At 45.5% G+C, this 25,494-nt stretch overlaps 1 protein-coding gene across 1 annotated transcript in view; it reads left to right on the top strand.

Moving 5' to 3' along the window:
* The window catches only part of SLC39A10 (solute carrier family 39 member 10), a 50,218-nt gene extending 27,254 nt beyond the window's left edge, over window positions 1-22,964 (top strand). The window contains exons 6-10 of the mRNA XM_073546701.1: window positions 16,217-16,340; window positions 19,541-19,891; window positions 20,280-20,360; window positions 20,496-20,686; window positions 22,251-22,964. Of these exons, the coding sequence (XP_073402802.1) occupies window positions 16,217-16,340; window positions 19,541-19,891; window positions 20,280-20,360; window positions 20,496-20,686; window positions 22,251-22,409 (906 nt within the window). The 3' untranslated portion in view covers window positions 22,410-22,964. The remainder of the gene's footprint in view (window positions 1-16,216; window positions 16,341-19,540; window positions 19,892-20,279; window positions 20,361-20,495; window positions 20,687-22,250) is intronic.
* Window positions 22,965-25,494: the final 2,530 nt, after the last annotated feature.

Raw genomic sequence — 25,494 nt, forward strand, 5'->3', positions numbered from 1 at the left:
AAATATAAATAATCTCTCTTCTGTCCAGGGTTGTTTAACCCCTTCACCCCAAGGCAGTTTTCATCTTCATGGCCAGGCCAAAATGTACAATTCTGACCAGTGTCACTTTATATAGTAGTAACTCTGGAACGCTTCAGCGGATCACACTGACTCCAAGACTGTTTTCTCGTGACATATTGCACTTTATGTTAGTAGTAGAATTTTCATTTTTGTGCCCTTAAATGAGTTATGTCACACAAAGTAGTTAAAAAAAAAAAAAAAAAAAATTCCCACATGCCTACTTTACATAAGCACAATTTTTGAAACTTTTTTTTTTTTGCTTGGAAGTTAAGGGTTAAAAATTGACCAGCGATTTCTAATTTTTACAACAAAATTTGCTAATCTTTTTTTCTTTTTTTTTATGGACCACAGCACATTTTAAGTGACTTTGAGGGGTCTATATGACATAAAATAGCCAAGTGACACCATTCTAAAAATTGCACCTCGCAAGGTGCTCAAAACCACATTCCTCTCAGGTGCTTCCCAGGAATTAATATACTGTGGAAGGAAAAAAATGAAAACTTAACTTTTTTCACAAAAATGTTAATTTAGATCCAAATTTGTTTTCGCTAGGTTAACTGGACAAAATGGACCCCCAAAATTGTTTTGCAATTTCTCCTGAGTACACAGATACCCCATATGCGGTCAAAAACTACTTTTGAGGTAGTGTGCAAACCTCAGAAGGGAAGAAGCGCCATATTGGAGTTCAGATTTTGCTGGATTGAGGGTGCCATGTTACCCCCTGACATGGCAGAGCAACTGATGAGGTGCCAGAAAAACAGAACACCCCCATAAGTGACATCATTTTGCAAATTACACTTCTCAATGAATTTATCTAGGAGTGCAGTGATCAAATTGACACAGAATTTTATAACATTGAGCAGTGAAGAAAAAAATTACATTTTTACCCCTAGATTTTACATTTTCACAAGGGAAAATGGGCAAAAAATGGCACCAAAATTTGTCCAACATTATCTGCTGAATATAGAAATACCCCATATGTGCTGTATAGTACTGCTTAGCCGACATTCTGTGAAAGGCCAGAGCCCCGGCAGTTCCATGGTTTCCTGTGCGGTGGACTTCGGGAAAATTGCTGCTGGGAGCGGCTCATGCGCATATGGAGATCTCGGCACCAAGAGCTCGGGCGATGAGAGCTCAGCGCTGAAATGAGCACTTACTTTGGGATTTTCATCTAAATATGAGTGATGTGATTTAGATGAAATCCCCAAGAGGCTCCATTCACTATAATGAGGCAGCAGAGTTATTCTGGACTCTATCTGGTTCTACGTTGTCCTTCTTTTCAGAAGTCTCAAAACTGTGGTTAACCGCGCTTTTATGCACTCTTGAAAAGACAGACACCACAGGATGATAGGCCAAGACTGCATCTACAGTCTCCATCTGCCTCAGTATAGGGAATCTTCTGCTGGAGGTTCCGTCTGAATAACGTATTTCAGAGATTTACACAGAAACCCTGTTGTAAGTGTTCAGTGCAGGATAAATGTGCGCCGAGCATTACTGCGATCTTTGGGGGACCGAATGAAAGAATCAGCAGGTGAAGAATTGTTTATTTTTTTACACCGTTCCTCGTACCGTATAAGTGATTAGGCGACTTTATTCTTCTGGTCTTTGTGATTATTGCGTTACCAGATATAAAAACTAGTTGTTGCATCGCTGTATTTTGAGCTATAATTTTTCCATATTTCATATGACTGTCAGGTGAGAGCTTGTTTTTTGCGGGATGAGTTGGTTTTTTTTTTTTTGTACCAATTTCTAGCAGGTGACATTTTTAGATCGCTTTCTATTCTGATTCTTCTTTTTTTTTTTATCTCCATTCCAGCTATAGCTTTTATTTTTCCGCTGATAGAGCTGTATGGTGGCTTTTTTTTTTGCAGGACAAGATGATGATTTCAGTGATACCATTTTTATTTATATTTGTTTTTTTATGGCGTTTTATTCCACTTTTTATTCAGCGATAGGTATGATAAAGCATCTTTTTTTTTCCCCCTCATTTTTTTATTTTATCTTTTTGCGGAGTTCACTGAAGTGGTTAACTAATGGGACTGTATGTATGTATGTATGTATGTATATATTGCTAAAAAAAAAAAAAAATTGCCACATCTTGGATATCACTGAATGAAATATTCCAGTTTCAGATCTTCATTGCATTGTGGAATACATTGAGAACAATAAAAGTGAGCAGTGTAGATCAAAGTTAATATCTCATGGAGATTTGGATTGATACTTAAAATCAAAATCAAAGTCAAAATCATAGTACAGGCTGATCCAACTTCAGTAAAAATGCTCAAGACAAGGAAATGATTCTCAGTAGTGTATGGCCTCCACGTGCCTGTATGACCTCCTTACAACACCTGGGCATGGTCCTTATGAGGCGGCAGATGTTCTTCTCCCAGACCTAGTCAACTCCTGGACAGTCTGTAGTGCAAGTGTCATTGGTGGATGGAATGACACATGATGTCCCAGATGTGTTCAATTGGATTCAGGTCTGGGGAACATGCATGCTAGTCCATAGCAGTTCTTGTATGATGAAGACATTGATGCTAACACTCTTCATCCACATGAGGCCTAGCATTGTCATGCATCAGAAGGATCGGTTCTAGGTCCCCTCCTCTTCTCCTTGTACACTGCCCCTATTGGTCAAACAATCAGTAGATTTGATTTCCAGTACCATCTCTATGCTGACGACACCCAATTATACGCTTCTTCTCCTGACATCACGCCAGCCTTTCTAGAAAACACCGGCGATTGTCTAAACGCTGTGTCTAATATCATGTCCTCACTATATCTGAAACTGAACCTGTCAAAGACTGAACTCCTGGTGTTTCCTCCCTCTACTAATGTACCTATACCCGACATTGCCATTTCTGTGTGTGGTTCCACTATTACTCCCCAGCAACAGGCCCGCTGTCTTGGGGTCATACTTGATTCCGAGCTTTCCTTTGCCCCCCACATTCGATCACTGGCTCGCTCTTGTCATCTGCACCTCAAAAACATTTCTAGAATTCGACCTTTTCTTACCTTTGACTCTGCAAAAACTCTTACTGTTTCTCTTATTCATTCTCGTCTCGACTATTGTAACTCTCTTCTAATCGGTCTCCCTCTTACCAAACTCTCCCCCCTCCAATCTGTCTTGAATGCTGCAGCCAGGATCATATTCCGCAGCCAATCGTTACACCGATGCCTCTACCTTGTGCCAGTCATTACACTGGCTACCCATCCACTCCAGAATTCAGTATAAACTTCTCACTCACAAAGCCCTCCATGGCTCAGCACCACCCTACATCTCCTCCCTTGTTTCAGTATACCACCCTACCCGCGCCCTCCCGTTCTGCTGATGACCTGAGATTAGCATCCTCAATAGTCAGAACCTCCCACTCCCGTCTCCAAGACTTTACACGTGCCGCGCCAATTCTTTGGAATGCGCTTCCCAGGTCAATACGATTAGTCCCCAATCCCCACAATTTTAAGCGTGTCCTGAAAACGCATTTATTCAGACTGGCCTACCACCCCAACACATTAACCTAATCTATCCCTCTGTGGCAGAGCCAAAAGTTTTACCATAACCAGGTTCCCCGCATCATGTTCCCACATGCTTTATGCCTCCATTAGCCCTCTGTGTCTGTACTGTTACACACTTAACATTATGACTGGTCCATACAATCAGGGTAACTGTTACCACCCACCTTTCGTGTCTCCCTCTTTCCTCATAGACTGTAAGCTTGCGAGCAGGGCCCTCTTTCCTCTTGGTATTTGTTATAATCTACTGTATGTGATTATTGTTATGCTGTAATGTCTATTGTCTGTACAAATCCCCTCTGAAATGTAAAGTGCTGCGGAATATGTCGGCGCTATAAAAATAAAATTTATTATTATTAACCTGGTGCCCACTCACTGCACCTTCATATTATGGTCTTATAATGGGTCTGAGGATCTCATCCCAGTAACTCTGGCTAGCACATGGAGGTATGTGCTGCCACCCCACACCATTACTGACGCACTGCCAAAACCAGTCATGCTGGAGGATGTTTCAGGCAGCAGAATGTACTCCACTGCGTTTCCAGACTCTGTCATGTCTGTCACGTGATCTGTGTGAACCTGCTCTCATCCGGGAAGAGCCCATGGTGCGAATGTCAAATCTGCAAATCTTTGTTCTGTTGCAAATGCCAATCACCATGTACAGTGTTGGGCTGTAAGTACAGCACCCACTTGTGGATGTCGGGCGCTCATACCACTCTCCTGGAGTCTTTCTGACAGTGTCCTACTGGAGGTCATTTTGCAGGGCTCTGGCACTTTTCCTGTTCCACCTGGCACAAAGGAGGAAGTAGCTGTCCTGCTGCTGGGTTGTTGCCGTCCTACAGCCCCTCCACGTCTCCTGGTGTACTGGCCTGTCTCCTTAGTATCTGCTCCATACTCTGAACACTGTGCTGACAAAACTACCCGTCTTGCCACAGCTTGCATTAATGTGCCATCCTTGATGAGCTGCACTACCTGAGCAACTTCTGTGGGTTGTGGACACTGGCTCATGCTACTGTGGCACTAGGGGTGAGAGCAATGACAAATTGCAAATGTGACCAAAACAGCCAAAATCACGAGAATAGAAAACTGGTCTGTGGTTACCCCCTGCAGAACCACTTCTTTTATAGGGGTTGTCTTGCTAATTGCCAATCATTTCTACCTTTTGTCTGTTTCATTTGCACAACAGCAGGAGAAATTGGTTCACAATCAGCTTGCTGCACAACTGGACAGGTTGATTTCACAGACATGTGATTGACTTGGAGTTGCATTGTGTTTAACCTTGCTGTTCTGTTCGGTCAAATATGACGGAATTTGAAATGTGATTTTTTTTTTTTTTTTTTTTTTTAATATTCATTATGCGGTTCTGAAACTTGTGGTTAATTGACTTTTCCTCATTTGATTTTCTTACCACTGTCTTGAACATGTCCTCCCTCTGTCTGAAACTGAACCTGTCAAAAACTGAACTCTTGTTTCCTCCCTCTACTAACCTACCTATTCCCGACTTTGCCATTTCAATGTATGGGTTTCACCATTACTCCCCAGCAACATGCCCGCTATCTTGGGGTCATACTTGATTCCGAACTTTCATTCACGCCCCACATCCGATCACTGGCTTGCTCTTGTTGTCTGCACCTCAAAAACACTTCTAGAATTCGACCTTTTCTTATTTTCGACTCTGAAAAAACTCTTACTGTTTCTCTTATTCATTCTCGTCTGAACTATTGTAAGGCTGTGTGCCCACATTGCGTTTTTTAAGCGTTTCCACAGCGGCAAGGCCGCGGAAACACTTTAAAAAAAGCTAGTTAAAACGCATCCCATGCAATCCTATGGTATTCCGCAGTTGCTGTGCCCATGCTGCTGATTTTTCTGCTGCTGAATCGTATTGCTGAAAAATACACAGCATGTCCATTAATTTGGCGGACTCGCGGCGATTCCCACCATGCGGAAAGTGAGCGTTTCATGTGCGAATGGTACATAGGTTCTGGAGGAGAGGAGACTCTCCTCCAGGCCCTGGGTACCATATTCCTGTTAAAAATAGAATTAAAATAAAAAAAAAATAAGGATATATTTTCCCTCTGTTGGCCCTCGGAGTCCTCAGCGGTGCATGCGCGGTGGCTTTGTTCCCAGGTGTGCTTCATGCCAAAATGACTTTTGTGACGTCGCGTGACCGCAACGTCATCAGAGGTCATTCTCGCAATGCATCACTGGGATCGGAAGTTGCCGGCAGAGCCGCTGAAGAGATCAGGAGCCGCCAGGAGGTGAGTATATCCATATTGTTTTATTATTTTAAACATTCTAGCTTTTACTATTGATGCTGCATAGGCAGCATCAGTAGTAAAAAGTTGGTCACACTTGTCAAGCACCATGCTTGACAAGTGTGACCAACCTGTCAATCACTTTTTTTTTTTTTCAAGCGATGCTTCATATCGCTTGCAAAAGTGCTTGAATTCCGCAATCTAAAACGCTTGTGTTTTGCGGGAAAACGCATGCCAATTCCGCATGCATGTTCCTGTGGCGGGGAGTTGCAGAAATGCTGTGGACAATTTCCACAGCATTTCTGCAATGTGGGCACATAGCCTAACTCTCTACTAATCTGTCTCCGTCTTACCAAACTCTCCCCTCTGAAATCTGTCCTGAATGCTTCAGCTAGGATCTTATTCCTCACCAATTGTTATACCGATGCCTCTACCTTGTGCCAGTCCTTACACTGGTTACCCATCCACTCCAGAATTCAGTATAATCTTATTACCCTCACCCACAAAGCTCTCCATGGCTCAGCACCACCCTACATCTCCTCCCTTGTCTCAGCCTACCACCCTACCCGTGCCCTCTTTCTGCTAATGACCTGAGGCTAACATCCTCAATAATCAGAACCTCTCACTTCTGTCTCCCAAGACTTTTCATGTGCTGCACCAATTCTTTGGAATGCATTACCCAGGTTGATACGATTAATCCCCATCCCCACAGTTTTAAGCGTGCCCAAAGAACGCATTTGTTCAAACTGGCCTATCGCCTCAACGCATTAACCGAAATATCCCTTTGTGGCTCATTCAAAACGTTTTTACCATATTACAGGTTCCTTGCGTCATGTTCCCGCATGCTTTATGCATTAATAGCCCTCTGTGCCTGTACTGTTACATATTTACGCTGTTAACTGGTTCATGCAGCATCACAGGAACACCCGATTCTTACACTATGGCTGGTTCGAACAATAAAAGCAATTGTTACCACACACCTTTCGTGTCTCCCCTTTGCCCTTATAGATTGTAAGCTTGCGAGCAGGGCCCTCATTCCTCTTGGTATCTGTTGATCTATGTGATTATTGTTATGCTCTAATGTCTATTGTCTGTACAAGTCCCCTCCATAATGTAAAGTGCTGTGGAATATGTTGGCGCTATAGAAATAAAATTATTTATTATTTGAGGCGTTCTTACTATGGTTTTGTTTTTTTAGACTTGTACTGTTCGGTCAAAAATGACCGATAGCCTTTTATACTAATCTCCAGCCACATTTTTTGAGTAAATAAAGGAGTTACAATCTCATTTTGGACTATCTCGATATTGAGTCTACTACTATTTCTCCTTCGTCTCATTGGGGGACACAGAGACTGTGGGTGTGTGCTTCTGCCGTCTGGAGGCTGACACTAAGTATACAAAAAAAGAGTTAGCTCCTCCTCCGCCGCATACACCCTCGCCCCCAGACCGGGCGTAACTCAGTTTTTTGCTTAGTGTCTGATGGAGGCACACGCAGTCTGGAGCTCCAGACTAGGTTTTTTTTTTTTTTTTTTTCCTTTCTTTGAAGATAAGACAGGGGCGACGGATCCTATAGAGAGGGTCCGATCTCCCCAAATCATCAACGGGCGACCACGTGTGAGTAGTCCTCCACGTGTTTTCTCTCCCGCACCGAGGGACACATCTGGGACTTTTCCCCAGACAACCATTTTTCTTTTTTATTTTGTAAAGAGGGGCAACGCATCCTGATAAGAGGATTCGATTTCCCCATGAACTACAACGGGCGAGCACGTGTGAGCGATGGGCGATCCCCAACGGACTCCACGTTTGTTCCTCTCCTGCAACGCGGGATTTCAGGTTGAGAGCACCCCAAGAGAGCCCCCCCGGCGGCCAGGCTCACCTTTTTTTTTGTAGGGTCACCCCCCGGAACGGGACCCCCCAGAATGCGCCGCAGGGCTGTCTGTTCCCCCGCCCGACGGGGTTACTTTTTCTCACGGGGCCCGACTCTCTCCCCGGTGGAACCCGGTGCGAGTAGTGCCACATGCGGAGTGCGGCCAGAAGTCCCGCCGGCGGCCGCGGTCCCCGCGGTATGGGGAGATCCGCAAGGCCTGCTCGCCCCTTCCGGTGGTAGCCGGAAGCCCCGCCCACTGACTTCCGGCAGCCCGGGGGGCGCGGCGGGCGCGCAGTGACCGGGGAGCGCGCGCCCCCTCCCCCTCCTCCTCCTCGCAGGTCCCCGCCGGAGTACGGCTGAAGCTCCGCCGGCGGCCGCGGTCCCCACTGTATGGGGAGGGCCGCGAGTGGCCCGCCCGCCGCTTCCGGTGGGGGCCGGAAGCCCCGCCCACTGACTTCCGGCGGCCCGGGGAGCGCGGCGGGCGCGCACAGTGACCGGAGGCTCCCGGTGAAGCAGCTCGTCCACGTCTCAGGGTTTTCGCTGCGTCCAGAGCACCCCGTGGAAGAGGTGGGACGTTACCGGTGGGTGAGTGCAACCCCGTTTCGAGTGCCGCACTGGTTGTCAAGGAAGGGGTTACCCTCCTCCTCCTACCCTACCCTGCAATATGTCTGGCAAAGGGAAAGCTCACTCTTTCCTATATGCTGTTTGCGTTTCCTGTGGGGTCAGGCTGCCTAAGGCGCAGCCGGGTAAATTTTGCGAAGCCTGTGAGTCGGAGCGAGCCCAGGAGCCCCCCATTGTTGCAGAGCCCAGGGTCAGGACCCCCCAGAATGGGCAGTGTCTTTATCGCATTCTATGATGTCCCTTACGAAGGCAATTGAGTCCCTTCGGGGCCCGGGCAGGGTCAAGGATGGTGGTCTGCCAGCGGAAGACAGCTCGTCCACGTCTCAGGACCCTTCGTCCGTTAGGGGCCGCTCCAGCACCAGACAAGCTCATGGTAAGAGAGCTCGTTCTCCGTCGGCCGGGCCCTCTGGGGAGTCGGCGGCGATTTTTAGGGCATCTCGTTCCCTGTCGCCAAGCTCAGGAAGCGATCAGGACGAGGGCGAGGAGGAGGAGGAGGAAGCCTGGAATCCAGAAAGCCTGGGATACCAGGACTCGGTGGACAGCCTCATTGAGGCGGTCAACCAGACTCTAGAGATCGAGGATGATGTGTCCACGGCCTCAGGTCACAAGGTCTCCTTCAAAAAAACCAGGCGTCCGCATAGAAGGTTTGCCACACATCCGGAGTTCGAGGAGCTAGTCCAGAAACATAGGGAACACCCGGATAAGCGCTTTGCAATGCAAAAGGCGCTGCAAGCAAAGTATCCGTTTCCTCCTGAACTCCATAAAGGGTGGGTGGAGTCGCCAGTAGTGGACCCACCGGTGTCACGTTTAGCATCAAGATCGCTATTGTCGATACCCAGCGGTTCTTCTATTAAGGACCCAACTGATCGCCTCATAGAGGGGCTTGCCCGCTCAGTGTATGAGGCAGCAGGGTCGGCTCTGGCCCCCTCCTTTGCGGCTACCTGGGTGGCTAAGGCCATGGTTTCTTGGGCAGACACTCTGCATAGGGCCCTCCAAGACAGGGATCTGCCCGCGGAAATCTTGGAGGTGACAAATCAGATATCAGGAGCGAGTGATTATCTCGTCGGCGCCGCTCTGGATGCGGCCGAGTGTTCTGCTGTGGCAGCAGCAAATGCGATCGCCGTAAGGCGAGCATTATGGCTGAGATTATGGAAAGCGGATTCTATCTCTAAAAAATCCTTGACCTCATTGCCTTTTCAAGGCAATCGGTTGTTCGGTGAAAAGCTTGATAAGCTTATCTCAGAAGCCACAGGGGGGAAGAGTAGTTTTCTACCGCAGCAGAAGAGTTGGCCGGCATTCAGGCAGACGCAGAGGCGTTTTCGGCCCTTTCGTAGCTCCTGGAGGTGGACTTCGGCCAGGGCATCCACCTCCGCAAATGATGGTCAGATTAGGGAAAGGCAAGTTTCTTACAGGGCCAATCCGCTGGGTAGAGGCCGAGGCCGTTTGCCCAGAGCGAGGGGGGCCAGATCACAAAAGCCTCCAGCAAAATGACTCGAGGCACTTCGTACCTACGGACGACAGAGTGGGCGGACGCCTACTAAGGTTCAGCCACGTTTGGGTCGCAGTGGCACGCGACGCTTGGGTGGCAGAACTGATATCGTCCGGGTACAAGATAGAGTTTGTCGGACTCCCGCCACGGCGTTTCTTCCGTTCCCGGCTTTCCGGAACAGAATCGCAGGCGGAAGGTCTGTTGCAGGCTATAATGACGCTACAGCGCAACGGGGTCATTGTCCCAGTGCCGAAAAGCGAAGAGACGCAAGGTTTTTACTCCAACCTGTTTTCAGTCCCCAAAAAGGACGGGACAGTAAGGCCAGTACTGGATTTAAAGATCCTGAACAAATTTATCAGGGTCAGGCGATTCCGGATGGAATCCCTCCGTTCGGTCATTTCAGCCATGGATCCAGGGGAATTCCTGGCCTCGATCGATGTGCAGGATGCATATCTACACATCCCGATTTTTCCTCCACACCAGAGGTTCCTGCGTTTTGCGATCGGAGGGCGACATTTCCAATTTGTTGCTCTGCCCTTCGGTCTGGCCACTGCCCCCAGAGTCTTTACAAAGATAATGGCGGTGGTTATGGCCATCCTGCATGCTCGGGGCATAACGGTACTACCCTACCTGGACGACCTTTTGGTAAAGGGGCCGTCGTTTCAGGCGTGCCAGGAGAATGTCGGTATCACTCTGGATACCCTGGCCCGCCTAGGTTGGCTGATCAATCGGAACAAGTCGTCCTTGGTTCCGGCCCAGAGAATCGTATTTCTAGGCATGGTTTTCGACACCTCCCAGGGGCTGGTGATCCTCCCTCAGGACAAGGCGCAAAGGATCAAACAGGGGGTACGGAACCTTCTTCAGCCGGGCTCCAGATCCATCCGGTACGGCATGAGTGTGTTGGGCAGAATGGTGGCGGCGATGGAGGCAATCCCGTTTGCCCAGTTCCATCTCCGTCCGCTTCAACATGCGCTCTTGTCAGCATGGGACCGAAGGCTGCTTTCCCTCAATCATCGGTGCAGTTTGTCTCCACCGGTCCGACGATCACTCCGGTGGTGGACTCGCGACTCGTCTCTGGTTCAGGGGAAACGCTTTCCCCCGGAACAGTGGTTGGTGGTGACGACCGATGCAAGCCTGCAGGGTTGGGGAGCAGTTTTCCAGAGTCACACAGCCCAGGGGCGGTGGTCCTTTCGGGAGGTAATTCTCCCGATCAACATTCTGGAGATACGGGCAATACGATTGGCCCTGCAACATTTTCAGCGTTGGCTGACAAACCGGCCGGTGCGCGTTCAGTCGGACAATGCTACAGCGGTAGCGTATGTGAACCATCAGGGGGGCACGCGCAGCCAGGCAGCCATGCGCGAGGTCGGGCTGGTACTGCGTTGGGCCGAGAAAAACCACGTGGTAATTTCAGCGGTGCACATTCCGGGAATCGAAAACTGGGCGGCGGATTTTCTCAGCCGACAGGGGGTCGCGGCAGGGGAGTGGTCCCTGCACCCCGAGGTTTTTCAACAGATCTGCCAACGGTGGGGGACACCAGATGTGGACCTTATGGCATCCAGAGAGAACGCCAAGATTCAAAGGTTCGTCGCTCGATCCCTCGACCCGCAGGCAATCGCAGCAGACGCTCTGGTGCTTCCGTGGAGCCAGTTTCGGCTCCCGTACTTGTTCCCCCCGCTACCTCTGCTTCCAAGAGTCATCAGAAAGATAAGGAGAGAGAAGGTTCCAGCAATTCTGCTGGCCCCAGACTGGCCTCGGCGTGCCTGGTATGCAGATCTGGTTCAACTAGTGGTGGACGTACCCTGGCGTCTCCCAGATCGGCCGGACTTACTGTCCCAGGGGCCGATCTGCCATCCGAACTTAGGGGCCCTGTGTTTGACGGCGTGGCCATTGAATCTTGGCTGTTAACACAGGCAGGATTCAGGCGCGATGTGGTGGCCACGATGGTGAGTGCCCGAAAGCCTTCCTCGGCGAAGGTATATCATCGGACTTGGGAAGTGTTTTTCCGTTGGTGTAGGGATCGCGGAGTGGCTCCTCTGGTTTTTTCGATCCCCAACGTACTGGCTTTTCTGCAGGCAGGGCTGGACGCGGGATTGGCTCCGAGTTCGCTCAGAACGCAAGTCTCGGCCCTGTCGGTGCTTTTCCAACGAAAGGTCGCTTCGGTCTGGCAGGTTAGGACGTTTATGCAAGGGGTCGCACATTTAGTACCCCCCTATAAGGCACCGATGGAATCATGGGACCTGAACTTAGTGCTCAGGGCCCTTCAGGAGCCTCCCTTCGAACTGTTACAAGAAGTCTCCTTACCTTACCTGTCCAGGAAGGTCGTTTTTCTGGTAGCGATAACATCTATTAGGCGGGTTTCGGAACTGGCGGCTTTATCTTGTAAACCGCCGTTCCTGACTTTTTATAAGGATAAAGTAGTTTTAAGGCCAGCTCCCCCCTTCTTGCCGAAGGTTGTCTCTGCATTCCATATCAACGAAGACATTGTCTTACCCTCGTTTTGCCCGGCACCGGTGCATAGGGTAGAAAAGGCATTGCACACCCTGGATCTGGTAAGAGCCCTTAGGAGGTATGTGACAAGGACAGCGCCATTCCGCCAGACAGACTCTCTATTCGTGATTCCAGAAGGGCGGCGGAAGGGACTCGCTGCGTCCAGAGCGACTTTGGCCAGATGGGTTCGTCTGACAGTCCAAGAATCATATCAAATCAGTGGCACGCCGGTTCCGGCAGGGATCAAGGCACACTCGGCTCGAGCAGTGGGTGCCTCATGGGCACTGCGACACCAGGCTTCAGCGGAACAGGTGTGCAAAGCAGCTACCTGGTCCAGTTTGCATACGTTTGTCAAACATTATAACGTACATACCCAGGCATCCTCGGATGCAAGCCTGGGAAGAAAGATTCTCCAGGCAGCAGTTGCGCACCTCTAATCAGGGGCGCAAAATAGCATGGATTGGGTGAGCTAAGATCCCGCCCAGGGACTGCTTTAGAACGTCCCACAGTCTCTGTGTCCCCCAATGAGACGAAGGAGAAACATGGATTTTTGTGAGTACTCACCGTAAAATCCTTTTCTCCGAGACGCTCATTGGGGGACACAGCACCCACCCTATTAGCCAGTTGGCATCTGTTTATTTTGAATTATACAAATCCTTATGTAAGGATCAGGGTGGTCCCTTTTTCAGACGTATAATTTCTTGCCTGAGTTTAAGGCGCGTTCTCCTACTGCTTATGCACTAAACTGAGTTACGCCCGGTCTGGGGGCGAGGGTGTATGCGGCGGAGGAGGAGCTAACTCTTTTTTTGTATACTTAGTGTCAGCCTCCAGACGGCAGAAGCACACACCCACAGTCTGTGTCCCCCAATGAGCGTCTCGGAGAAAAGGATTTTACGGTGAGTACTCACAAAAATCCATGTTTTATCAATTTATCTAGGTCCTTTTGGTCCATGCATATTTCCACATACATAAATTTTCAAATTGCGATACTGCAGATGGATTACCTTTCAGTATAGTTATGTGCTAAATTTTTGGTGAGGAAACCCAGACAACTAGTCAGATGCAAGAAATCCATTCAAAAAACAAAGATGTAGTTTGGAGCTTGCAGCCTTCCGCTCCGCTTCTGCCTTCTGGTGGTCTTCAAATGTCATAAAAGGTTCTCCAGGTCCTACCAGGTACGCTATATCATGAATTGATGACATACAATCTGCATTCAAATGGTTCATAAATATAACCATACAAAACCTCATAATACAAATGACAAACATTGAGGGACAACAAGTTTATGGCGAGAAATGGAAGAATTTCGATTTTGCATCTCTATATGCTTTTAGGTTTACTACTGTTGGCGGGAGTCTACAGATCATATGGTGAATCAACCTAAAGTTTTATGGAATTCCGAAACCAGTCGTTATATATTTCGGGCCACAATGTTTCTTGAAAGATTTCATGAGACTTCAATAGTCCTTCGGTTTGATAATAAAACCAATCGAATTGAAAGAAGAGCCACAGACAAACTTGCCCCTATTAGAGATTTGTGGAATAAATGGGTAGAGATTCTACTAACATGTTATAATACTGGTGAAAATGTGACTTTAGATGAACTGGTGTCATTCAGAGGTAGGCGCCCTCAACTCATAGGCACTTACAAGCGCAAAACAAATAGGTGGCTAATGGTTGGATGGAAAAACACATCAAAAATGTTGTAAAAAAAAAACCAATCCATTCGTGTTATGGCGTAAAAATAGACCCAAATTGGAACAAAAATAAACTATATAAAAGAAGAATTTTTATAGAGGAGTTGGGAAAATCACTGGTTAGAAAGAAAAGTAACACCATAGATGATGGAGTGGCAGCCATTGTCAACAGGATCCAACATCCGTGAACCAACGGCTTCCACCAGCAACGCAACCAGCCTAAAACGGAAACTATGCGCCTTCTGTCCAACATCAAGTAATCGCAAAACAAATATGTTGCAGTTGTGCAAAGTACTTATGCAAAAGACATGTAAATTATACTTGACGAATCCAGTCAATTTAGCACCGTGAACCTTAATTACCATTTTATATAGAAAAATCGGAACTTTTTTAAAATATATTTACATAGTTTGATGTTCGTTATAGTTTAGTTATATAAAGAATATTATGTGGAATATGCATGAATATTGCAATAAGGCCATGTAACCTTTTTTGACAGAAAAAGTTTTTGATTTCATTTATGAACAATCATGTTCACATATAGTATAATAATGCCACAGGTATTCAAATAAAACACTTAAATTCGCTAAAAATCAAGACTTTAATAGGTCCAGTCAAAAATGACCAGAACACAAGTGTACGGTAGACCCAAACAGAACAGCAGGGTTAAGTGTGTGTGCACACAATCAGTAAACATTTTGGGTTGGACACTATGTACTTGTGCAGCTTCCATCCCACAGCATCCAGATGTTACAGCATAGTGGATAGGATTTCAAGAAATCTCATGTCCACTATGCATCCAGAGACGCCAGCAGCTCACCCTCAGAGACGCATATGCGGAGCGTCTCTCCAGACCACAGCTTGTGAGACGTGAGCCTCCACAAGATAAATTTCACCCATGCCCATTGAATGCGGTGGATCCACACGGTTCAGTGAACACTTGCGGATCCACCTGTGTTCAATAGCTGGAAGCGCTTGCAGCGGACATGTGCTAAGTGAATTGGATCATGACAAGAGGGCAGAGGGGGCTGCTTTTTAGATGCTGCTATCGATCGCAACATTTAAAGGGAACCTGTCACCCCCTCTTCCCCCCCAGGGCCTTTTTATGTAAAAAAGCCATTTTCTGCAGCACTAAGGCTGCATTCTGTGAAGGTGGCTCATGTTTCTTATCCCTAGGAACGCTGAAATACAGACTTTTATAAATTGCCTACCATACCTCTATTCTGTCTGGCAGGTATGTTTTCTCCCCCTGTGTTAACCGCCTCAGAGCCGTCAATCATCTCTCTTGCGTCTGTGCGCGCTGTCTTCTGTGTTCCTGTTACATGCCCGGCGCCAGCGCTTTGCCAACGTTTCTCGGGCATGCACTGTGCGTTCTGCCCGGGAACTTACATCAGGCGATGATGTAATGATCTCGTGCCTGCGTGGAGTGGAGGCCACAGATCCCTCCCCGCATTGTGTTATGATGTATTCACAGTGCGGGGCTGGGAATCTGGCACCTGCGCAGTGAGGATCTCTGCGCCTGTCCCCATCTGCCTCCTCCTCTTTCTTCCACCGTAATACGTCAGCACTCGGCAGAATCTTACTGAGCTTCCATTCCATTCCTGACACCGGGTGTCTGCTGTCAGAATCAACGGACACCCAGCGGCAGTCATGCGCGCATCGCCTTAATGTATCCATACATCCAAGGTCAGTAAGTACCTACTGACACCTGGATATATAAATATGTCTATGGTGGTGAAGGGGTTAAAGAAAATCAGCAAATCTGTCAGCAGGTTTTTGTTATGTAGTCTGTGAGCAGCATGATGTAGGCGCTGAGAACCTGATTTCAGGAATGTCACTTATTGGTTTGCTTGCTGCCATTTTGATACAATCCCCTTTTCTCTGCTGCCGTTCTAGCAGAGCTCCTAATGTTTGACACTAGCAAGTAACATCCCTGGAATCGGGGTCTCTGCCCCTACACCATGCTGCTCTCAGACTATATGGCAAAAACCTGCTGAGAGATTCCCTTAACTAAAGCTTTACTTGCTGTTCCCAGCTTCAGTGCCAGCTTTTCATTGCTGCCTCCTGTCTTTGTTGATGGTCTGTAGTGGTGACGTCACGTTAACAGTGCTGCAGCCAATCCTTATGCTTATTGACTTGTGCATCTACATGAGTACAGCTGTTGAGCCACCTGATTGACAACTTGAACCATTTTCACTATTCATTGTGCTCTTTTTATTTTAAGGGAAGACCAAGTAGGTCGAAACGGAAGCAGAAAGTGGATGAGTCTGCTGTGGGAAGGAAGTTATCTGATCACAAACTAAATCGCAGATCAGATGCAGAGTGGTTACAACTAAAACCTTTGTCAGGTAATCATTTATTTTAGATTTATGAGTCAATGGTGTTCTCCAAGAGTGGTTTAGTGACCTGCGTCACTTACAGTAATTCAAACTGCAGCCTGTCCCAGCCATGTGCTGCAGTCTGAAGAAACACCGCTCCCAAGACGTGTCTCAACTGTCCTGTCTGTATCTTAAATCCGTATACCTCACCTGAGGAGCAGGGCTGTGACGTGAGAGGAAATAAATCATCTTCTTGCTGACTGTGCACACAGAATTTTTTTTTTTTTTTCCAGCATCTGTCCTCCGTGCACACGCCTAGACTTGTCTTCTGATATCACAGCCCTGCTTTGGCAGCTCCCTGAGATATGTATGTTTGTGATATTGCTCTTCTCATTGAAGCAACCATTTCAAGGTTTTTCTTTCGACTGCAACCTGTCCTGACACATGGCTAGGATGGGCTGAAGTTTGTATTATGTGACTGGGATTATTTTATTACGTTTTTGAATAACCCATTTAAGTTTTATGACAGTGTGTGCCATACAATGTAAAAGAAAATATTGATAGTAGCAAACATTGTTTTCATTTCAATTGCATCAGTATTGTAAATAGTGTAGTTTTTTTGTTCTACTTTTAAGATTTGCAAAAATACATGTTGACGCATGCCACCAAGCAATTACCACTTGTATGCAGTGCACTAAAGATTAAGGACACTGTAAAGTCAACCAGACCAATAGAGGCAGAAATGCAATGTATTTATTTTTTATGCTCCAAGGAATTTTATTTTTCCTTTCAGTACAATTCAGTAAATTGGTCCATTCAAAATGTAATATGTCCTGGCAAAAAACAAGCTGTCTGTGGAAAAATAAAAATGTTTTGGCTCTTGGAAGAGGTGGAAGGAATAACTGAAAATGCATAAAGGCCACTGCAGGGAGGGACCACAAAGTATATAGTCTTCTATATGCTGTCTGCTCCGTGCTGGGCAGCTGTTGCCAATCACTGATGGCAGCATTAGAGGATTCAGTTCCCTGGGCATATTCCAGCTTCCATCACAATTGCTGGCTCAGTAGGTTGCCATTTGACTGGAAAGCCGACTGACGACCCATGTTACCATGTTGATTGTCCTATGGAGCCCAGCCTCTGGGCATCCATGGAAATGCCGCTGTCAAGCAAAACAGCTGTGATTCTCCTCAAGACTCCTTTGACATTCCTGTTTGCTTTTGCAAAGACTGTATCAAGGGGTTCTGTTTTAAGCTGTATTCTTAACCCCTTAGTGACCAGGCCAAATTTTAGAAATCTGACCAATGTCACTTTGTGATAATAAATAACTCTGGAACACTTCAATGGATAACACTGAGAGATGTTTTTTTTTTTTTTTTTTTGTTTTTTTTCGGGACATATTGAACATCATGATAGTTGTAAAATTTGGTCTATATGTTTTGCATATTTATGAAAATATAGAAAATTTAAAATTTTCACACATTTACATTTTTATGCCCTTAAATCAGATGGTTATACCACACAATAGTTAAAGGGAACCTGTCAGCAGGATTGTGCATGGTAACCTACAGTGTCAGGTCGGCGCCAGTATGATACCTTGGTTGATGAAATCCGTCTTATCCGTTCTTTAATCTTTATTTTCAGTTTTGTGTTAATGATATGCTTGTGTCCGAAGACGGGGTTGTTGTATGTGGTGCTCTGATTAGGTATTTATAATGCAGACTGCTGACAGGTCCCTAACTTTATAAAACGCTTCTGCAGGCAGGTGCCGGCCATGGCACCTGCTCTGAAGCAAAATCACAGTTTGTGTGGCAATAATACCTTTTTATTCAGCTAGGGAAAAATAATCTATTTGAAAATGGCGCCTGCGCAGTAGCTGCTATCAGTGTCAAGCTGTGATCCGACAGCTGCTACTGCGCATGTGCCGGCAGCGCCATCTTATTGGAGAAGAAAAAAAACGTCTGCTCAGAATCATAATGGTAGGTCAGTTTTAGCATTAAGTGAACATAAAAAAAATCCTTGCGGCATTCCTCGCCTTGCAGCAATGATCTGAAGCCGGGTATGCGTGTGCCAGCTTCAGAGATTCGCTGTGCACTGCCAATTGTGTAGGGCGCATCGCTGAAGCTGAGACACGTACACCTGTCTTCAGATGATCAGCATGCGCGACGTAGATATAGTGCTTGTAAGTTGTCATGTATATTACAAAGGTGCACCTGTATCCTGTTGTGCTCTCACACATTTTGTATAATTTGACGCCTTATTTGGCTCGCTTGGAGGGGATGAGTTAGCGGAATGACAGACAGCTCTTGAAACTTTGGGGCTCTTCGGACTTGTCAGCTGCAATATTTTGCTTAGGGGTATATGAATGTAAAAATGAATCTTGTAGGTGGTCTCGATTTTGTTGAGGAGATTGTACTTGTGGGTTATTTCTTGGTGGGCTGGGGAATTGTAGTTGACATGAATTAATCTCATTAGGGTTTCATAACTGTCTCGGGCCATGACAGCTGCATACACAGGAGTGTTGTGCACAGATCTTGTTGCCCAGTAGGAACAGAGTGGAGTTTTTACTTTATACTAGCCCCATGTTGTGGGTAAGGCCCCCAATTATTATTTTTTTTTTTTTTTTTTTTTTTTTTTTTTTTAATAATTTCAGAGACTTTTGTGGGGGGAAATGAAAGGCGGTGGGTTTTTGGGAAATGTATTGACTGGCATATAAATTGGTTTGGTGGGTAAATTAATTGTCGACTTCTGGGGTAACACACATTTTGTAAAGATGCAAGTTGTAATGTGCCAAGGGAGGTGAATATTTTCGCAAGCCACGTCACAATGTCAGACATTAAGGAGGGGACAGTGTGTAAAATAAATGAAGAAAAAAAGAAACTGTACAAGTATTCAATCTATTAAAATTCAATACATAACAGGGAATACAACTGAGAATATTTTAGATGTCCCTGGTGGTTATAACTAGAATGGAAGAACCTAAACACCTGTCTATTCACTTATCTGCAAAAAAAAAAATTGCATACAAAAGCTTCACTTATTGCGAAAAGAGGCTACAATTCTTTTAATATCTGATCGAGAATTGTTTTGTTTGTTTTTTTTGTTTTTTTTTAGCTATTAAAAACACGTGCATGATTTAAGCCTAAAAAGTGTTCCTGGTCAGGAATGTGGGGGGATTGTTAAGGGATGTGGCCCAGTCATGAACTGGTTAAACCTGATGGAATTTCTTTCAGTGACTGAAGACCCGGCTGCATCTGAATCCCAGCAACTCAATGATGCCGAAATGACCTATGTGGACAGTCCCCAGCAGTCGCCCGTGAAGGTCTTTGTCCCAGTTGAAGACGCCATGCCACATACGAAGGACGGCTCTTGTGGTGCCGACCACAGTGTGGATGATGGACCGTTCGATAATAATCACTCAACAGTGGAGAAGCTAAAGAAGCACAGTCACAGTAAACACTCCCACCATTCACATGGCCATTGCCACTCAGGAAAAGAACTGAAGGATACTGGGATTGCCAGTATAGCTTGGATGGTAATAATGGGAGATGGCATGCATAATTTTAGTGATGGGCTAGCCATAGGTAAGAGACTCTTTAGTTTTTATTTTTTTTTCTTGGCATTTAAATTGTATTTCAATAGCGTTGGGGAAGGACTAGTCACTAGTGCACAATGTAGTGTTGGTAAAGAGAAGGTAACCTGTGTGTTAATGAGGCGCACGCTACAGGTGCATGTAGAACATTTTACTGAACGTTCTGTAGTAAGAGTCCCAGCACCAGCACAATGAACATGGCAGCGGCTCAGAACCTCTCTGGATACAGAACTGTGTGACAAATTAGTTGCTGACTTGTTTACGGTGTGAACCTAAGAGGTTTCCAAATCGTAATAAGGAGTTATACTTGGGGAAATAGATCTTTTGCACCTTCATTTAGTTCTTTTTGCTGCCTTCATTTGCAATATTTTTGTTTTTAGGTGCTGCCTTCAGTACTGGCGTGACAGGCGGCCTTAGCACATCGGTAGCAGTTTTCTGCCACGAGCTTCCTCATGAACTGGGTAAATCAACTTTTGTTACATGAGACCTCTTGTGTCTTTATAGGGAATGAAATGTTAAAATCTTTTCCCTTTATGTCCTCGTATCAATTATTATTGAAGATAAGTGACCTATAATGTACTTCTGATCCTTTACAGGGGACTTTGCTGTGCTTCTGAAAGCCGGGATGACTGTAAATCAAGCAATTGTGTACAATCTCCTGTCTGCGATGATGGCCTATGTAGGCATGTTGATAGGCACAGCAGTCGGACAGTATGCAGATAATATTACTTCGTGGATTTTTGCGATTACAGCTGGCATGTTTCTATATGTGGCACTTGTTGATATGGTAAGGAGCAATAATTACATTGAAGTGTATATGTTTGGCAGTGAACTTGTATAAACTTTATCCCAGTTCTTTAAAAGGAAACTGTCACCCCCCCCCCCCCCCCCCGGGTGTTTTTAAGTAAAAGAGCCACCTTCAGCAGCACTAAGGCTGCATTCTGTGAAGGTGGCTCTTCTGTTTCTGACCCCTAGTAACGCTGAAATATTGACTTTTATAAATAGGTCCTCATACCTGTAATGCATCCCATAGGTATGGTGTGTCCCCCTGTATCAGCCGCCTCCCAGCCATCCACCATGCCACTGTGCGTCGCTGCCTCCTCCTGTGTAGTATGCCTGCGCAGTGACAACTCTAGCTGCAGCTTTCCCCATCCCCCTCCTCCTCTTTCTTTTTCCTCCCTCAGCACGAGCGCAGCTTCACACAAACAGTCAATGTTTCAGCGTTATTAGGGGTTGGAAACAGAAGAGCCTCCTTCACAGAATGTAGCCTTAGTGCTGCTGAAGGTGGCTTTTCTTTAATAACGCCCTGGGGGGGGGGGGGGTGGCAGGTTCCCTTTAAGGTATGTGATGCACTCTTAAGTCTCGGGAGAGGACTTCTCATGTGCAATCACGCTTATTCGTAGCCTACACTGGTCTGTGTGCTGGTAAGTGGGTCAGAAGAAAGCATTTGAAGTAAGGTGGGGATAGATTACAAAATAATAAAGCTCAAAACTTTGGGACTCCTCCAGTCTTTTTGGAAATGAGTCATCAAAGGGTGGCCTGGCTTTGTGAGCTTGATGGCTTCAAAATGCTCTGTAACGGACAATGCTTCTATGTGCCGATATTGATTTGTTTGGCGTCTACACTGCTGTCATTGTATTTTCACAGAGATAACGGCATTTGAACAAACACATGATTTCGGACAATAAAGCACTGTTAATAGGAGACCTGATGTGTAGCAAGCAGCAGCTTGTCAGGAGCAGAGAGGGAGGGATGTGAGCAGCTAAATGCTGTATAGGAATCAATGGAATGAAAGGAAATAAAATTCTCTCTTGGAATGTAAAAACTGAGCACTCTCACAGGGTCTATGCTGGCACTTGTGGTGGAAAGAAGCTGCACACTATGTACGATAAAAGCTCTTATTGCAGGTGAAGGACAGCAGATAGAAAAAGCAACTGAATTGCATACTTGGATATTTTCGTGCTTATTAAAGCAATTTAACAACATGACAATGTCCCTTTTTAAAGCTGCACAGATTTGGTTTTGTTTTTCCTCTGCAGAGTGTGGGTTGGTGATAAATGTAACAATCTCTGAGGCCCCCTCTGTGATTGGAGCAGTGGATCTCCAGATTGGAGAGGGTACCAGTACACCTACCGACATCCACCTGTCTTGTGGCTAAACGATAAGATTTTACAGGCAGCCCTTTTATCTATACTATTAGCTGTTTTGATATTCTAAGAATTGTGGCTCTCATAAAAAGGTATAAAATGGCCGTTCATTTTGCAGAAATGAGGAATTTCAGCATTTTCATTGGCTTTATATCTTTTTCCGTTCTTTATTGAAATTGATATTTTTATCTGTTCAATTTGTAGCTCCCAGAAATGCTCCATGGGGATGGTGAGAATGAAGAACATGGCTACTGTCCAGTAGGACAGTTCATCCTGCAGAATTTAGGACTTCTTCTTGGTTTTGCCATAATGCTGGTCATTGCCCTATTTGAAGATAAAATAGTGATTGACTTGCACTTCTAATGGTACTCTGTGGTCCAGGTGTAAAATCTGTTTTTGTTCCCTCGCTTTCTATGTAATAAATGATGCAAGCAAATGCTGTAAAAGAAATTCCAAAAATGCATTGTAAAGTGCTTTATAATGACTACAGTCCCGCAAAGAATTCATGAGGAAATCATCACTGTGATTCGTGTTCTGTGAAACTTGAACTAGCTGCTTCTTACACTGTGTATCTGTTGGTAAGTGTACGGTCTGTCACACACAAATAATGACATTTTCCCAGGTTCTGCGTTTTCATAAAAGATGTCGTCGTGTTTCGTCACTTATTTGGAGATGAGGTGGAGTGACATCCAGTGACTTTTCCAGTTTGCTTGCATTCCAAGTCCTAGTGGTACTAAAACCATGCACAGTATTCTGTCCACATCGGGCCATCTCTGGAAACCATTAATTGGACGAGTACATAGTGTTCCGTGTTTACATCCTACCAGTTCTTCATCTTCTTGTGATTTTACAGGAGCTGAATCATATTCTTCATGCTGGAAATATTTTCAAGTGAAATAAAATAAATGTTTGCAAGTATTGTTTGTAATGTGCTACGTGATGGCACCACACGGAGACCGAAGCTTCCATGTAAGTTGTGCCGGTATGCCAGGACTGCAGGATCAGCCCAGTGCATTTAGCCATTAATGTTTCCAGGCGCTATACTATAGAAGAGACTTGCTAATGTAGAATTTTATCATTTCGTGTTAAAAGATGTATGAATTAGATTACGTAAAAAAAAAAGGTGAAGTTCTAAAGGGCGTATTTTTCCTGCTTCTGTTTTTGTCCTGACGTTGTTCACATCTGCATGGTAGCATAAAAATGTACAATTTCTTCTTCTGCCATGCTCTTGCTGCAAGACTCCCTAAGTTTCCATAAACCTTTGTATTCTGGTGGTATACTAGTACAGGGGTTTGAATGTTAAAGTCTTATCATTTGTTTGCTTCCAAACACAACTTGTAATGGCATGTGATAACACAATAAAAGGAGTGATTGCCGCTGCAGTGGTCTGTACCGGGGCAGAGATGACATCCTGTTCTTTAGTCATCTGAACCCTAGACCTTTAGTGGGGTGCAGTGGTTATCAAAGAAGTTTGCAATGACATCCCGTGACCACTGCTGCCAATCGGATGCCTCAGTGGCCAGGTGATTGAAAAACGGGACACCTATAATTTCCTGTCCTGGCACATGGGACATTGGCGTTCTCAAAGGCTCATCCAATGGAAAATGCTCATTCACCTGCCTGCATCAGCCAGGTAACCATAGAGCAGGATGTTGTCACTTTCTGTCCTGGTGGAGACCACTGGGGTGGCCTGCAGTGTGGCTGCAGCAAGACCGCAAAGCAGAGTTTATCAGATGCATCACCATTTCAATCTGTGGGGACCTTGGTAAATCCATTTAATGTCCAAGGGGCCTTTCCACTGTGTGAGGAAATGCATTGTCCTGCTGTGTGCAGAGATTAGTGGAGCCAGAGATCTGACACTACCTAAACCACCAAAGCATTTAGTGGAGCTGGACATAGGTTTTATGAGGGAAACCTACAGATGCTAATCATTGAATAGTGAACATCTGGACCAACTTGTGAGGAGTCAACAATGCAGAAACGAAATGAGTAAATGTCCACCTGGCAAACCTGCTGCAAAATCCTCACGGAGAGCGCTGTAGAATCATGCTGGCTTACTGGCCTTCTTGATAAAGCTGTTGATTAAGCAAGCCCCAATGTAGCATCCACAACTGGAATTATTGATGGAGCAAGAGCCTGACGTTTTGGTAACTATTTTGAAGAGAAGCTGCAGGATCATTTGTATAAAGGACACTATCTGCACCTGACAGATCCCAATGAGCCCTCTGGAAAAACCCAACAGACGTCAAATTTTATGGGACTGTGTGATGAAAAGGAAACGCTGAACTACGTGTGTGACACAGAACCCAAGTTAAAAATGTGTTTAAAGAATCTGGAAAGTGAACATGATACGACTTGAATCTCGCTGGTTGCTACACCTTTATACTTTATATACGACTAATTTCGTTCCTTTTGCTTTCCATCAACTAATAAACTACTTATTTTTCTACATCTGTTAAGATGTGCATAAACTTGGAATGGTGGGATATGATCAAGCTTTCATTTAAAAAAAACTGATGGACCTCCTGTCATTTGTAGTTTACATGGGGCTTGCCATGTCTCTTGTGGTGCTCGATCATTTGGAGTATTTGTAGGAGCTGCACCCAGAACCTCTTCAGATTTATGTAGCGCATTTGTTGCTGAAATTTCAGTAACTGTCCCAATTCCTCTGGAATGTTGTTTGCAGAAATCCATGTACAGAAACTGGCCAACATGCAGAACTCATTTTTCACTTGCTGAATATTCTGTTGCATGTGAATGTAGACTAACAAGTACGACATATCAAGTGCCGGTATTGGTGAAATGATCCTGATAAATGATTTGATATGACCGAACTCATTTTGTAGTTTATTCTATCTGTTTTTTTTTAGTGCCAAGTTTTCAATAAACCGGTCTTGCTGACCTTCACTGAAAACTTCATGTGTTGTCTTCTATTGTTTTACATTAACATAACGTATTCCGTTCAGTGATTTGCTGTTAATTTGTCATTAGGAATATATTAAGATGATTCACAGGCCCAGAAAAATAGGCCAATTTTCTTCCCAGATTCTGCAGGATTGTGCTGCATGCTTGGATTCCCTTTACAGAGGTGTAGGCGACATCTGATGTTTTCCCATAAAAGCAATGCCTTTCATTAGTGAATTCTACCTTTTGTCATGGGGACTTCTGAAGAGCAAAGAGAACCTATATTTTTGTGTCTCATCCCGCACTGCTTACAATATAGTACAGGCATCAAAGAAACTGCTTCTAGAGCCTGAAGATTGGCCCTTCGTATTATGGATAGTGGTACTGGAACAGCGATTTAAGTTTACTAATGTGGAAAATTGGTTTAAATGAATGCGGCGGGGAATTGTACCAGTGTTTCTTTCTGGATATGTGGAGCAGAGACGTCCAGCTGCTTCGATTTGATGAGTGGGGTCTACAGCTTTGTCTAATGTGAGCACATGAA

The sequence above is a fragment of the Dendrobates tinctorius genome, unplaced genomic scaffold, assembly GCF_039654945.1.
Source record: "Dendrobates tinctorius isolate UK_male_01 unplaced genomic scaffold, ASM3965494v1 ptg000150l, whole genome shotgun sequence".
In the NCBI taxonomy this organism is placed as follows: domain Eukaryota; kingdom Metazoa; phylum Chordata; class Amphibia; order Anura; family Dendrobatidae; genus Dendrobates; species Dendrobates tinctorius.